The 14,140-nt window shown below is 37.1% G+C and overlaps 2 protein-coding genes, 1 long non-coding RNA gene and 1 pseudogene across 7 annotated transcripts; 2 read left to right on the plus strand and 2 right to left on the minus strand.

Moving 5' to 3' along the window:
- On the minus strand, positions 623 to 1,699 carry LOC18786478 (annotated as a pseudogene).
- Positions 4,991 to 8,159, minus strand: LOC18785970. 5 transcript variants are annotated; one of them, XR_002270505.1, is made up of 9 exons: positions 7,895 to 8,106; positions 7,308 to 7,794; positions 7,077 to 7,194; positions 6,794 to 6,897; positions 6,277 to 6,362; positions 6,069 to 6,178; positions 5,942 to 5,974; positions 5,405 to 5,799; positions 4,991 to 5,242 (listed from the first exon to the last, which is right to left on the minus strand). XR_002270505.1 is itself a non-coding variant. In XM_020558498.1 (9 exons), the coding sequence occupies exons 1-8, from the start codon at positions 8,094 to 8,096 to the stop codon at positions 5,752 to 5,754; spliced, it is 1,188 nt and encodes a 395-aa protein (XP_020414087.1). In that variant the 5' UTR covers positions 8,097 to 8,109; the 3' UTR covers positions 4,991 to 5,239; positions 5,740 to 5,751. The 5 variants fall into 5 exon arrangements, 4 of the variants coding, with proteins under 4 accessions (XP_020414087.1, XP_020414086.1, XP_020414085.1 ...); XM_020558498.1 differs by having other exon boundaries at positions 4,991 to 5,239; positions 5,740 to 5,799; positions 7,895 to 8,109; XM_020558497.1 differs by having other exon boundaries at positions 4,991 to 5,245; positions 5,740 to 5,799; positions 7,895 to 8,109.
- LOC109947004 lies at positions 10,172 to 10,497 on the plus strand. The gene is made up of 2 exons (XR_002270012.1): positions 10,172 to 10,215; positions 10,444 to 10,497. It is a non-coding gene; the product is annotated as an uncharacterized LOC109947004 (long non-coding RNA).
- On the plus strand, positions 11,869 to 12,312 carry LOC18784793. Its single transcript, XM_007219442.1, has one exon. The coding sequence runs from the start codon at positions 11,869 to 11,871 to the stop codon at positions 12,310 to 12,312; it is 444 nt and encodes a 147-aa protein (XP_007219504.1).

Genomic DNA, 14,140 nt, shown 5'->3' on the forward strand with positions numbered 1-14,140 from the left:
TATGACCTCCTACAAGGAGAAGAATACACAGAAAATTCCCACAAACAAATATTCTCTCATAGTTTTCGTATTTTAGCATCACTTACGTGGATTACATCACCTTCCATCCAACAGCAAGATAATGTTTCCTTTTGCTATATTAATTTCAAAAGTATTTGTTTAACTTGGAAAATTTAATTAACACAGTGTTTGGCTTTCTTTTACGGAAATGTGGAGGCCACAACTGAGCATTCGTGGTTGGGGGACTTGGGAGTTTTGGGTTCCTAGTTCCGACACCGGTTGTCATTTCAGAAGATCTATCTACTCAGTTTAGTACATGTCTATCTACTATATTCCTAGTTCAAAAAAATTCTGAATTTGTCTATCTGGTTTATAAGTCGATGATGAACTAATTGGTTAATTTGTTTGAATATGCTGAATTCTTCTACGCCCATGTGTTCTTGGATTTGGCCGATGATGGCTTTTGATTGCTATACCTATATCGGTTATCTGTCAACAGGTGTTTGATTTGATGATAATCATATGAAATGCATGCATGAGCGTCTGAATTTAGATACTATTGCATCTGTATGTTAACAGAAGTTTCCTTATGATGTTTCTTTCAAGAAAAGCAAACTTGCCATGGTTCAACAGACTAGATTTCTTTGTTGATACAGAGAACATTTGACCTTACCTTACATGTCTGTTCTGTAATAACATATCTAAATGAGACATCAAAACTGGAAATGATTATCAATAGGATCAAAATTTGCTCAGTGAATCTGATAATATTGTGTAAACGAAGTATTGCCACTGTGCTTTTCAAGCTGCATGAAATAACCATCTCACAGATCAAAAAACAAGTCACATTCATCAAGTTCCGAAAATAATGACCACAAAGAATGCAGACCTGGAGAAATGATTCTACAGATTGTTGATCTTTTGGTAAAAAAGGCACCTCATCTCTCTTCTTCCGCACAAATTCAATGTTTTGCTCCACCTGCAGTTCAAGAATCAGAGCTTTTTGGTCACATCAGAAAGATAATTCCTATGGCATTAATTACATTACCAGCCAGCCATGGAGGCAGTACAAGCAGTCTATTAACAATGTTGGTGAGTTCACAAAAGCCTATAAAGGAGCCATTACTGTGCCAAACATTCTTTTCCATATAATAGTTTTATTCGAATTTCCCTCACACAACTTTGGAATATACGATTTTACAAGATGGTTGACCAGGCTGGACCCAGGCATGAAATAATATCAGTACAGCCTGAATATTGAGACCACACATGCCTCCCTAAATTTTTTAATGAGCTATGGCCTACTAATGAGGAAACCAGTAGATAAGAGACCTATGTCTCAAGTGTCCTTACCTCCGGAAAATAAATTCCTTTGTCAAGGAGAGAGATGCAATTAGTAAAACACTAAATTCTTCTATGGTAACTGTACCTGATCAATAAAACGCTTCACTAAAACTCTCTACAGTGGTTATCTCATGAAACTTCCTCAAACGGACAAGGGGAATAGTCGCCAGATCGGGAAAAGAAATATGATGACTCCACTGTTCTTGGAAGTTCCTTGATTTTAACCAATATGCTTTGGAAACTGTACCAAAAATAAGTAAAACCAGACCGAATTGCATAACCAAATTGCACACTTTTTTATTTTTTTAACGTTACTAATTCCTAACCTTTACAGAACATAAAATATTGGTGTCTTTTCCAGGTTTTCCGACATCCTTGCCAATTTTATATTCCAGAATATCCAACACCATGGAGGCAACAGGAATGAAAATGCCACTGGAAGAGGAGAGATGATTCAGCCATTGAATGCATTTGATTCTTAAAGGCAAATATCTGGGTCCAGAAAACAAGACAGCCACTCCATTTATAATATGAAGGATTGTAAAGAGCAATGGATGAAGATCATAATCATGTATGTTGGCTGATATAAACATAACCCATAGATCAATGCAGCTAGTGTACTGCCAACTGCATATCTTCTTGACCGCTTCCTGGCCATAGAAAATGAGCAGAATTTCAGGGAAAATATCACTGGTAAATTCTAAATACCATAATTTATTGTCCCACACACACATAAACTAACTTGAAATAGCAAAAAAAAATTATCTGCCTGAACTGAATTTAAGGAAACAAGCAGCTGAGAGGATTGCACTAATGGTGGCAATACCTTCTTCTTTGTCAATAAACCCTGCTTCAGTATCTTAGCAAGTTGCTGGATCGATGGACACCGATGCTTTCCTTGATGCTTTTTGCAGATCCACAGAGCATAGCTCCACAAAGGAGTTTCTTAGAAATTGTATGTGTTGAAATAGAACAGGCTCCAAAAATTGGCAATGACCAATAAAGGTTTTATATGTATTAACAAAGCAGGTGTCAAAGCAATCAGAGCGAAAAACAGAAGCCACATCACGTATGATGAGAAAGGATAGAGATGATATAGTCCCTCTTCCAGTTGCCCACAGATGAACGGGCTATGACTAGCACTTTAAAGATCACTCAAACTTGCAGGATGCCGTAAGTTAAACTCACAACTGCTCTGTTTGTGTGTGTTCTTGCATGCATGCACGCGCAGAGAGAGAGAGAGAGAGAGAGAGAGAGAGAGAGAGAGAGAGAGAGAGAGAGAGAGAGAGAGAGAGAGAGAGAGAGAGAGAGAGAGAGAGAGAGAGAGAGAGAGAGAGAGAGAGAGAGCCTAATCCAAATGGGTTTCCGACTGGCCTTCAACCTGCCCTTGTGGTTAAGTGCGCTTGCACTAACTCCTAGTGGGTCTTGGGTTCGAAGGTTGGTACCACATTCTCTACAAAACCCAAATGGGTTTCCTAATCTCCAACGGATGATATGGGGTTAGTCTCCTAATCCTATGGGCATTGTAATTCTATTCCATAATAAAGGAGGATAGAACAAGAAAATAGGTATAAATAGGGGTAGGTACTAGTCCAAATGGGTTTCCTAATTTCCAACGGATGAGATGAGACCAATCTCCTAATCCTATGCGCATTGTAATTCTATTTCTTAATAAAGGAGGATAGAACAGGAAATCAGGTATAAATAAGGGTAGGTATCAGTCATTTACTAGTACTAGTACGTTACGTTCAAAGCAACGTCTTTCAGCAAATAAGAAAATTTGATGATTAATGGGCAGCTTATTTCAATCTTCTTGGTGATTATTTCAGCAAATAAGAAAATTCTTCTTCTGGATTTTAGAGTATGACTTCAGGTAAAATTTTCTCAAACAAATTATTGTCTTCTTATATTCCTTATTTCTTTTAGTTTTTTTAAACAAATTCTTACGTAGCTATTGCAATTTGTACTCATTATTAAGTGAATAACACCGTTTCATTCTTCTTCCTTGTTATCTCTCTAACGTTCTTTTTGTTTTGTTTTTGTTTTTCTTCTAGATTGGGCAGGATTGCCTCACCATCTTTTGAGTTCAATTTTTGAGAGATTAGCGTCACCATTAGACTATCTGCGATCCAGTATTGTTTGTATGTCATGGCACTGAATGGCAAAGGCTCATGAAAAACAATTTGCTAAGATGCAAAGTTGTCATCATTCTCCTCCATTGCTCTTGATTCCTACTGACAAAAATAATATATGGAAAGTCTACAACGTCATGGATGATAAGCTACTGGATTTGCAAGTAAGAGTCCCAAATAAAAGATTTTGTGGTTCTTCAAAAGATTGGTTAATAGTTGTGGAGAGGAATTATGCAATAACCCTAATAAATCCATTCTTTAGGGTTATAGGGGGAGAAAGAAAGAAAACTCCATCATTCGTCTTCCTCAATTAAATATTCCGCAGTGCGAGGCATGGGCTGCAGATTGTAACAATTTTGTCTTCAAGGCTTCGATTTCAGCAGACCCAATATTAAATGCAAACGAATGCATTGTTACAGTCATATACCAAGATAAATGTCAAGAGTCTTTTATTAGACTAGGTAAAGACACGACGTGGACTTTTGTTGATGAAAGGTATCATCTGATTGAAGAAGTTGCTGCCATTGAGAATAAATTTTACGCAGTCGATCATTTTACCAAACTTTTATCTTTTGATATCACTACTCAGATGTAAAGATTATCGCACAAGAGATGAAACTACGGTTATACGATAAGAAGACATATACCGTGAATTTAATTGAAGAAATTATAATGCTCCTAAGGTATTTTGACTTTGACTTTGATGCGCGCAAACGTGTGACGACAAACTTCAAGGTTTTCAAATTGGATTTTGAAAAACGCAAGTGGATTACAAAAAAAAACATTAGGTGATGCTGCTATCTTTTTGGGTGATAACTCTTCAATATCTGTGTTAGCTTCAGAAGTTTCAGGATGTCAGCCAAATTGCATATACTTCAACCATGACAATGAATGTATATTTAATGAAATTCGTAAACCTCATGATTTTGGTGTGTATAACGTCAAAAATCGAAGCTTTTCGCAACCTTACAACACAGATGCCATGATGGTCAGTCGACCCCCAATTTGGATTGTGCCAAGCCTTCAACTGTAAAAAGCTAGCTTATTCTCCTCATATTTATTTCTCTTACATTGTACTTTAAGATTTTAAAGGTATTTGGTTTACTTAAGCTTGTTCTTTCTCAAATTTGTGTTGCTTCAATCTTAATTCACGTATGAACCTCTCTTGAAAATTTATTAAAATTCTACATGTGTTTTACATAGCTAATATAATTTCATTTTGAAATTTAATTCATATCGATACTCTTATCGTATATACTTGGTCGTGAAGGCTTCTTGCCGTTAAAAATAAACGCTAACATCGTCAGCTGGCATTGACGCCTTGGTTGAAGATGAAGATGCTTGTTGAAGATGCGCTCCTTTTTTTTTTCTTTTTTTTTTTTAAATTTTTTTTCTTGCATTGACATTAAGACGTCAAGCATCACCAAAACTTTTATCCTTGGTTGAAGATGTTTGTGTTTCAGTTTTATCATATTCACTGTTTCTCTGCATGCTAGTTAATTTCTATATGATTGTGCAAACCTCTTATACAATACAACAAACAACTGCCGTTCATTTCTTTTTACAGAGCAGATTACAGAAAAATGAAAAAAAATGCATTTATTATAAGACTGTTGTAATTGACATTGAGAGAAGAGAGATTAGGAAAGGCAGAGAAGTCAAACCTGTTGAGTGTTCCATCAAGGCCAGAATCCACCAAATTTATTTCAACAATGCTGCCAGCTTCATTGCATTGAATTCCAGTCCAGTTGCAAGGGCTGCTTCTGCTGCTATCAATTCAGGAGAAAAATGTTTGAGCAAAATCATAGGCTGGTTGGAGAATATATATGGTTTTTGTGGAGAATTATAAACTACATATTAACAAAAAACATGTTTCTGCAATAATCAACTAAAGAAATCCGAGGGTCCAAAACGACAGCGCAAATTACCTTGAACAAAACCATATTTGATGATAGAGGGTACAATTACAAGAATTATTTTGCATCATATGTGTAAATGGTACCCAAAGAGATCAAACTAATTTCTATGTATGACAAGAGGCTTAATAATCATATAAGAACCTAGGATGGTTTACATACGAAACAGAGTACATCCATTTATTTTATGATCCTTGGTTCGCTTGAACTGGAGCAACAGAATGATTGGGAGCGTAATGGCCAAATCACATAAAGTCCAGCTTGGTTACACGTCCCAGTATCGGATGGAGGCACAAGATGATAGACACAAGTATTAACATCCTATGCAAGAAAGAAGATACCTCCACCTTTTATACAAACTAACTGAGAAAGTACCCTTCTGAAGCTGCTTTCTCCATGACCTCTTTCTGCGCAAAAGAAGTTAAATAAGAGTCAACTCTTCCAATGTTCATTATCAGATTTATGGGGAATTGACTAATATACTCTTCTTTCATCATGTGTGCAACAATTTTGACACATTTGGTGCCAGAGAAGAATATATAGATTTACCTGGATTATTGTAGTGACCATCCCAGGACCCTCCTGGTTATAATTGCAAAACAAATAAATAGTGAAGAAAAGAACAAAGAAAATGTGCAGAACAGTTGCAGCATCTTAAAACTCTAGATGCACACACCTCAAAATGTTTGTCTTTCCATGAGATCTCCTCCCAAGATTTAGAATTTAGTGATTCCCATGAACTTGGAAAACTAATTCTCTCCGCGTGCTGCAGAAGTCTCAAGCTACCTGCAATGTAAATCTCTTTAAATCTTATATGATAAAATATTCTAAGAAGTGTTTCCTGTGCCCAAATTTAAAGTTGGAAGAGATAAGTAGAGGCTTACTTGTAATGAACGCCTCTGCCCAAAATTCACTCTCTGACCACGATGGTGCAACTTCTCGAAAGGGGATTCCCTTGCTCAAGCATACTCTACATAAATTACAAGAAGCGCAATCAACTGATCAGCTACCAAAATGGGAATCACTTAATAAAAAGTGACCCGAGTGCATTCAAATACAATATGTATCTTGGACCAGAATTCCCAAGTTAATACTTCCTCCAAGGTCACTCATAAGAGCTCAATAACCCTATGGAGAAAACCTTGCAAAACAGTTTATTTAACTTTTTCAAACATTCAAAAGAACCAGCGGACACTAGAAAAGGCTAATCAGAATTTCCCTTTTTAAACCACATACACCATTCAACACAAACTGTGGATACTAAAGAAAATAAGACTTCCATGTGTAAAGAAATAACCAGACACCAGACAACACAAACTGTAGCGATGACGCTAATCTACATAGTAAATATATTTGAAAAAAAATATAGTCAGGGGTTCAACAGCAGGAGGGGGGACTTACTCAATGACCAATTGGCGTATAATTCCTGGAAGGACATGATCAATAATAGGAGCTGTCTGTACTTCAAAACAGTGCACACTTTGCCCCTTAGCTTCATCGTTATCCTGAAAGCACCTTTCACATTGTTTTCCAATTAAACAGCTATCTATAACTAGGAGAGTCTAAGACACATCACTTGGTCATAAACATACTCTCCTTATCAACAAACTGACAAAGAAGTCTCACTTAAAACTGAGTTAATCTAATGTAGTTAAAAAAAATTCAAAATCCAAGAGCCTCTAACCTTCCGGCAGACGACAAAGAAGTTTGAGACCGTCCCCTCAAGAATCCGGTCACCGTCATTAGACAACAAGAGCTCGGTCCCATTGGGAGGCCTCAACCTCTCCAAAGACTTCCTAATCCTGCAAGTTAAGCAACCCAGCAATCAAAACTGCTGAAAATACTTAAAGCCCAAGTAAGAAAAATCCAAGCTTTAACTCATTCACACATTGATAAGTTGTCAGATATAACCAACCTCACCCAATCCGAATACTTAGCAGAAGCATCGTCTCTCCCACGACCCACCACAGCCAAATGCGCACCGTTTCCTTCGATACCAAACACAGTTGGCACATAAGTCCCAATGTAAATACTCACATCAAAAACCCCATTGCCAAATCTTTCATGGTCCAAGCCCTCACTCTCATTCTCACTCAATTTCTCCAAATTGCCACTGACCAGAGCTGTAATTGACAGTTCTTCTCCCTCACTCCTCTCATTCAAAGCAATCGGCAACACTCGTTTCATCGAACGATTCACGAGCTCGCGAACCTCTGACTGGAGCAAAGGGGAGTTGGAGGAGAGCGACGGCAACGAAAGCGACGTCGTTTTGTTGGGTCCGAACAGAAGCTGAGGATTCGAATTGTATAGAATTGCTACTGAGTCCACCAGTCTCTTCAACTGTCGTTCCCAGAACAGCACGAACGACGCGTCTTTGTGAGTGCGAGACGTCGTGTACGCTCCTGGTGTGATCGGAGCAGGCGCGAAATTGGATTTTGTCGTTAGTGTTTTTGGAAAAATTGAATTTGATTCTCAAACAGAGAAACAGAGAGAATGGTGTACCTGGATGCGTTTCGAGGAAGCTTGTAACCGGTGGAGTGTTGGCGGGCTGTGAAACGACGCCCTTGCTGAACAAGAACCTGGGGCTTAAAGTCGCCATTGATTTAGTTGCTGATGGTCGCCATTGAGTTTTAATCGTTGAGGTTCTGGGTTTGTAGTAGTGAAAGTGATCGAAGAGGTTGACTGCAAGTACAGTGTCGTTCATTTGTAATGAAATATAGGACAGTACGAAACTCTCGTTTTTAGAACAACAAATTGTAAAGATAAAGAAATGACAATTTTTTAATTTAAAAAAATACATAAAGAAATTACATTTAACCATTAAATATGTATGAGAAATTCAAGAAAAAAAAAATATGTATGACAAACCGCATCATGCATTAGCATTACTAGTTTTCAATACTGAATATGTGAAAATGGACACGCATTTTATTTGTTTTTGCTTCAATTTAACATGAATATTTAATGAAATTCGTAAACCTAATGATTTTGGTATGTATAATGTCAAAAATCGAAGCTTTTCGCAACCTTACAACACAGATGCCGTGACCTTAATGAAGATGGTCAATCGACCCCCAATTTGGATTGTGCCAAGCCTTCAACTGTAAAAAGCTAGCTTATTCTCCTCATATTTATTTCTCTTACATTGTACTTGAAGATTTTAAAGGTATTTGGTTTACTTAAGCTTGTTCTTTCTCAAATGTGTGTTGCTTCAATCTTAATTCACGTATGAACTTCTCTTGAAAATTTATTAAAATTCTACATGTGGTTTACATAGCTAATATAATTTCATTTTGAAATTTAATTCATATATCGATACTCTCATCGTATATGCTTGGTCGTTTGAAATTTAATTCATATATCGATACTCTCATCGTATATGCTTGGTCGTGAAGGCTTCTTGCCGTTAAAAATAAACGCTAACATTGCCAGCTGGCATTTGACACCTTGGTTGAAGATGAAGATGCTCGTTGAAGATGCGCTCCTTTTTTTCTTTTTCTTTTTTATATTTTTTTTAAATTTTTCTTGCATTGACATTAAGACGTCAAGCATCACCAAAACTTTTATCCTTGGTTGAAGATGTTTGTGTTTTAGTTTTATCATATTCACTGTTTCTCTGCATGCTAGTTAATTTCTTTATGATTGTGCAAACCTCTTATACAATACAACAAACAACTGCCGTTCATTTCTTTTTATAGAGCAGATTACAGAAAAATGAAAAAAAATGCATTTATTATAAGACTGTTGTAATTGACATTGAGAGAAGAGAGATTAGGAAAGGCAGAGAAGTCAAACCTGTTGAGTGTTCCATCAAGGCCAGAATCCACCAAATTTATTTCAACAATGCTGCCAGCTTCATTGCACTGAATTCCAGTCCAGTTGCAAGGGCTGCTTCTGCTGCTAGTGAGAGTCCATGATGTTAAAGAAGAAGAACTTAAACTGATTTTCCAGTTTAGCAGAGCTTCTGCTTCAGTTTGTGCATGGATTGCTCAGAAAAAGCCCCAGCGTCAGCGCCAAACACCGGCAACTACTCAGAAAAAGCCCCCTGCTTCTCCCATCCCCGTCAACACCACCTCCGTTTCAAAAAGGTCAGTCCTTTTCTTGGATTCGCTGTTTGGATCCCGAGATCATTCAATTCGCAACTAAACTTGGTTTGTTTCAATGCTGTTGTAGGCTTCAGAAGGAGTTGATGTCTCTGATGGTATGATATGTTTCTCTCTTTTATTACTTTGTTTGGAAAAATTCTTTGCTTTTGATTTTGCCTGAATCTCTGTTAATCTTTCATTTCTTGTTGTATTTGTTTAATTTTGTCTAAATCTCGAACTGGGTTTTCTGTGGGTTCAATCTTAATTTCATAAGCTGAAACTTGAAGCATAATCTAGAAGAAGAAAAAAAGGGGACTTTCTTGATTCTTGATAATCCTGGGATGATGGGGATGTGTGGTGCAGAAGTTAGGTAGGTAGGTGTGTGTGTGTGTGTGTTCTCTAGGAATTCAATGCAAAGCATCAGATTATGGCTGCACTGCGTGTGTGGTTGTCTGAGAAGTCTTAACCATTATCACACTTCCACTTGTAGGCTTTACACACTGGAAGGATATGTTGTTCTGTGCTCAATTAAAAGATTGTCAACTGCTCATTTAGTTTTTCACATTCCATTGATATTTTACTGACAAACTGCTGTTCTTTGCAGTCGTCAGTCCTTCTTCCAGTTGTGATGACTCTTATAGCAACACGGCCACAAGATAGTGAATTTCTAAAGATTTTAGCTAAATTTTGCTATCCTAGGTGGGCTTTAGAAGCATTTGTGATTGCAAATGCTGAAAGGTACTGCGCCAATTTCCCTATATCTGAAAAAGTGATCAGAATTCTATTACCTACTGAAAGTGAAAACGTTTACCCCTTAATCTAGCACTCTGCTGATGTAGGAGTCTTAATTTTGTAAATCCGATAACTGAAATAGAAAAATTTAGTAACTATAACAATAACCACTTGTAGATTGTTCTGAATTGTTATTTTGATCTGGATTATCTACTATTCCCTTTTTTTCTACAGGTATTCTGGAGTATGGCTGATAACGCGGTGCGGGTCGCTTTTGAAAAGTGGCTATAATCTTCATGATTGGAATCTTTGTATAATCATCCTAACGTTCGTCGGTATAGTTAGTCGAGCCGTAGCATTCTTTTGCATGGTGACCTTTCAGAAGAAGTGAGATATCAGATATCAACAATCAGCGCACCGTTCTTTTGCAGCTCTCAAGACTTGCAAAGTGGAAGCGTTTGAAGTGCTTATATCACCCTCATAGTTCCCAAAGAAGTAACATACAGATTTATACATTGTTAGGTAGAAGAATCATCTGCCCAAACATTGCTAAAGCAAATAGGTAAAATGACAAGCGAGATAATAGAGAAGCTTATTTTTATTACAATTTTTTCCCCTTTTCTTTATTATAGAAATTATGGTATAAATTGGCTAAATATACTGATATAAGAGAGAGTTGCTAACTCTAAAAATATCATATGAACTCAAATCCACAATTGTAACATAAAAGAAACAATAAATATGTAATTAACACAACTTTATAAAGTGGATCAAAACATCACTTAAATATCACTCGTCTTACATTTTTAGATTCAAAAGTAACAATTGACTTTACATATCAATTTTTTCTACCATGTATTTTGTCAATTTCCTAATTGATTCAACTAGGTTCATTAATTTAAGCCATAAGTTTAAAAAATAATTGGGTCTTTATTGTCAATTTCATTTTTATTTTTTTTGGTAACTACAAAATTAATTAAATGCTTTCGATTTTAATTAAAAACATGTATGTTTTTTTTTTTTTTATAAAAGAAAACTATCAAATTTGGCAATTTCTTTTTACTCAAGAAAACTTTGGCATATCTCTTTTCATAGACATAGATGTATGCATATAAAAGAGATTCATCTTAGCTTAGTTTCTCATCATTTTCATTTCATTTTTGGTACACTTATCAGCCAGCCATTCATGAAGTCCTCTTGCCATTTCATCTTTTTCATCATTTCTTTTTGTTCTCTGTCCATTAACCACGTGCGAATAATGTTGGCTTCCATTCCATCATTTGATAAAAGTTCCTCTGCCTGTATTCAAAGAGTCATTGGAGAAAACCATGCAAGCTATACAAAACGCGAACTCTATCATTTCACATATCAAATAAAGACAATATTAAAATTGAAATATAGTTTTAGAAAGTGCATAAGGGAGCAGACATGGCCTTTAGTCAAGTTAGCTAGAGTGGATATGCTCTCCACTCTGCACTCAAGTTGGCTAGAGTGAATTATTTCTTTAAATTTCAATTTGTGTTTTTTTCTTTTTGTGGATTTTCATATGGATCCTTAAATTGAGGAGGAGCTCCTCCTTATAATCAATGTGGTTTTAACAGGTGTTAAATTTTTTTTAAAATTCAACTTATTTGATGGTTCTTGGTTTCCTGGCACACAATGAAGGGCAGCATTGGCATTGTGTCTCGTAATTCCTCTGGGGAATGGTGTGGTGGTCTGGCTTCCCTACTTTTATGTGTTTCATCTCTTAGTGCAGAAGCGGCAGCAGCTCTTTGTGCTTTACATCTTGCTAAAAACAGGGGTTATCTGAAAGTCATCTTGGAGACAGATTGCAAGGTGTTAATAGATGGCATTACTGGAAATCATGGTAACAACTCCTGGCCTATCCTTCCTCTTATTGACGAAATACATGTTGTGGTTTCGAGCTTCGAAGAGGTGACTTGGTCATGGGTGCCTAGAAATCGTGCAGCTCATGCAGCGGCGTCGATGGGTAACAGAGCTATGGAACTGCAAAGTTGGGTCGACAGACCACCATTGTCCCTCGTTGGGGTGTTAACTTCTGATGGTTTGCCTTGTCCACCTCATGTTGCATCTGCTGTTTAGTTTTAATTCCTATTAGTAGCTAGTTTGATGGGTAGGGACTGTTGCTCTAGGCTCCGGTGGAATCTAGCTATGTCTGACCCTGCTTTTGTTAGTTTGTTCTTGTGTTCTGTTGGCTCCTCATGGCTTTAGCCTTCTGTTTGTATCTCTATTCCCTGTTTTGGGGTTTTATGAATACAACATGAATTTCAGACCCAAAAAAATTTTTTGGTTCAAATAGTGAGTTTGGTAATGAAAAATTCAGAGGGTTAAACGGTCACAAGTACATTGAATTTCAAGAAATTGAACAAGTTGAGCTTCAGTGAAGTTCACGACATAATAAGATGGGTGGAGTTGAGAGGGAAAAATATATTAAGGGAAATTTTTGAAAAACTAGCCAAAACTTGCACATCCTAAAAGACTACTAAACCTTTTTTTCTTTTTCCTTTTTCTCAAAATATAACCTTAATATGGTGCTCAAATTCCATTTCTTTGATAGAGCTCGAAACCGAATTTTGGTTGAAATTTTAAGGGTCTGAAATTTTGTGGCATAAATAAGAAATTAAATGCTTTCCTGGCTTTTGTTCATTTGAAAGGATATATATGTTTCAGGTGTAAATAGGTACCAAATCTTTAAAAAAAAAATAGAAATGGTGCATTGTATATCATCTTATGATCCATAAATGTCATCCAAAGATAATCATGATCCATAAATCATATTCTTCAAAGATTATTGTTACCTTCCGCAGGGATTCCTTAGACACCAGGGTTTTTGTTAGTGCATGATTTGTCTCCTTATTTGACCTCTCCGTACTAAATTTCAATTTGTGTGGATTTCGTAAGGCTATAAAGTTTCGGGGTCAAATAGTGACATTAGTGATAGAAAGTTGAAATGGTAACAGGTAATGCCTTTCTACCTTTCAATTTGTGTGGATCGCTGGTTCACTGGACTGTTAAATAGTCAGATGTTTTCCAAATCCGAAAGAGTATGGGTTTTGTCCTTGGTTAGTTTTATCTCGTGGGAGATATGGAAAGCAAGGTGCAAGTTTCTTTTTGAGGACATTACAATCGATCCCAGATGTGTGGTGGAACGGGCGGCCTCAGCAGCAGAGGAATTTGATGTGCTGAGGCGTCATGCAATCTCCACCAGAAACGGGGCTGGTGTTTTCTCCCAACCCACTGATATTTGGAAACCCCCTGTTAACGGTGCAATTAAGGTCAATTTCGATGCGGCTTGGAAAAACCATGAGGCAGGATTGGGGGTGGTGATGAGGAATCATAATAAGGATTTCTGCTATGGTTTTGCTAGTAAACGATGTTGTAATAGTGCACTGAATGCAGAAACTGAAGCAGCTATCGAGGCTCTAAGATGCGCAAGTTTGAGAGGTTACTCAAAGATAGAGATGGAATCAGACTCAAAAGTCCTCATTGATAATATCAAAGGTAATGTATGCACGGAGGCCTGGACCATTCTCCCTTTGCTTGATGAGATCAGACGCCTAAGTGCAGGGTTCTCTGACGTGGAATGGTGTTGGATCCCTCGTGGTGCAAATCGCGCCGCTCACGTGACGGCGGCGATAGGATTAAGGGCGGTGTGTCCGCAAGGATGGGCTAATCAGCCACCTCCGTCCCTGGTGCGGGTTCTGGCTTCTGATGGACTTCCTAGTCCCCCTTAAATGTAATTTTTGTTTTCAGTGTTTTTGTCTTAGTGGGAGAAAACTGGTTACTAGACTCTGTGAGTTTAGTTTTTTTCCCTGAGTTTCTTTTAGCTGTTCAGGATGGTATCCTTTTGTATGCCTTTTCTGTTTTTTAATGAAAGCTTCTTTGTCCAAAAAAAATCTTTAGGTGCAAC

This window comes from Prunus persica, chromosome G2 (assembly GCF_000346465.2).
Source record: "Prunus persica cultivar Lovell chromosome G2, Prunus_persica_NCBIv2, whole genome shotgun sequence".
Taxonomy (NCBI): Eukaryota; Viridiplantae; Streptophyta; class Magnoliopsida; order Rosales; family Rosaceae; genus Prunus; species Prunus persica.

Excerpts from the sequence above, each read along its gene's own strand:
- LOC18784793 (XM_007219442.1), top strand. The coding sequence starts at position 11,869 with ATGAAGGGCAGCATTGGCATTGTGTCTCGTAATTCCTCTGGGGAATGG.
- LOC18785970 (XM_020558498.1), bottom strand. The coding sequence starts at position 8,096 with ATGAACGACACTGTACTTGCAGTCAACCTCTTCGATCACTTTCACTAC. Across the intron at positions 6,898-7,076 it reads TCTTTGTCGTCTGCCGGAAG|GATAACGATGAAGCTAAGGG; the intron begins GTTAGAGGCTCT and ends AGGTGCTTTCAG. Across the intron at positions 6,363-6,793 it reads ATACGCCAATTGGTCATTGA|AGTATGCTTGAGCAAGGGAA; the intron begins GTAAGTCCCCCC and ends TAATTTATGTAG.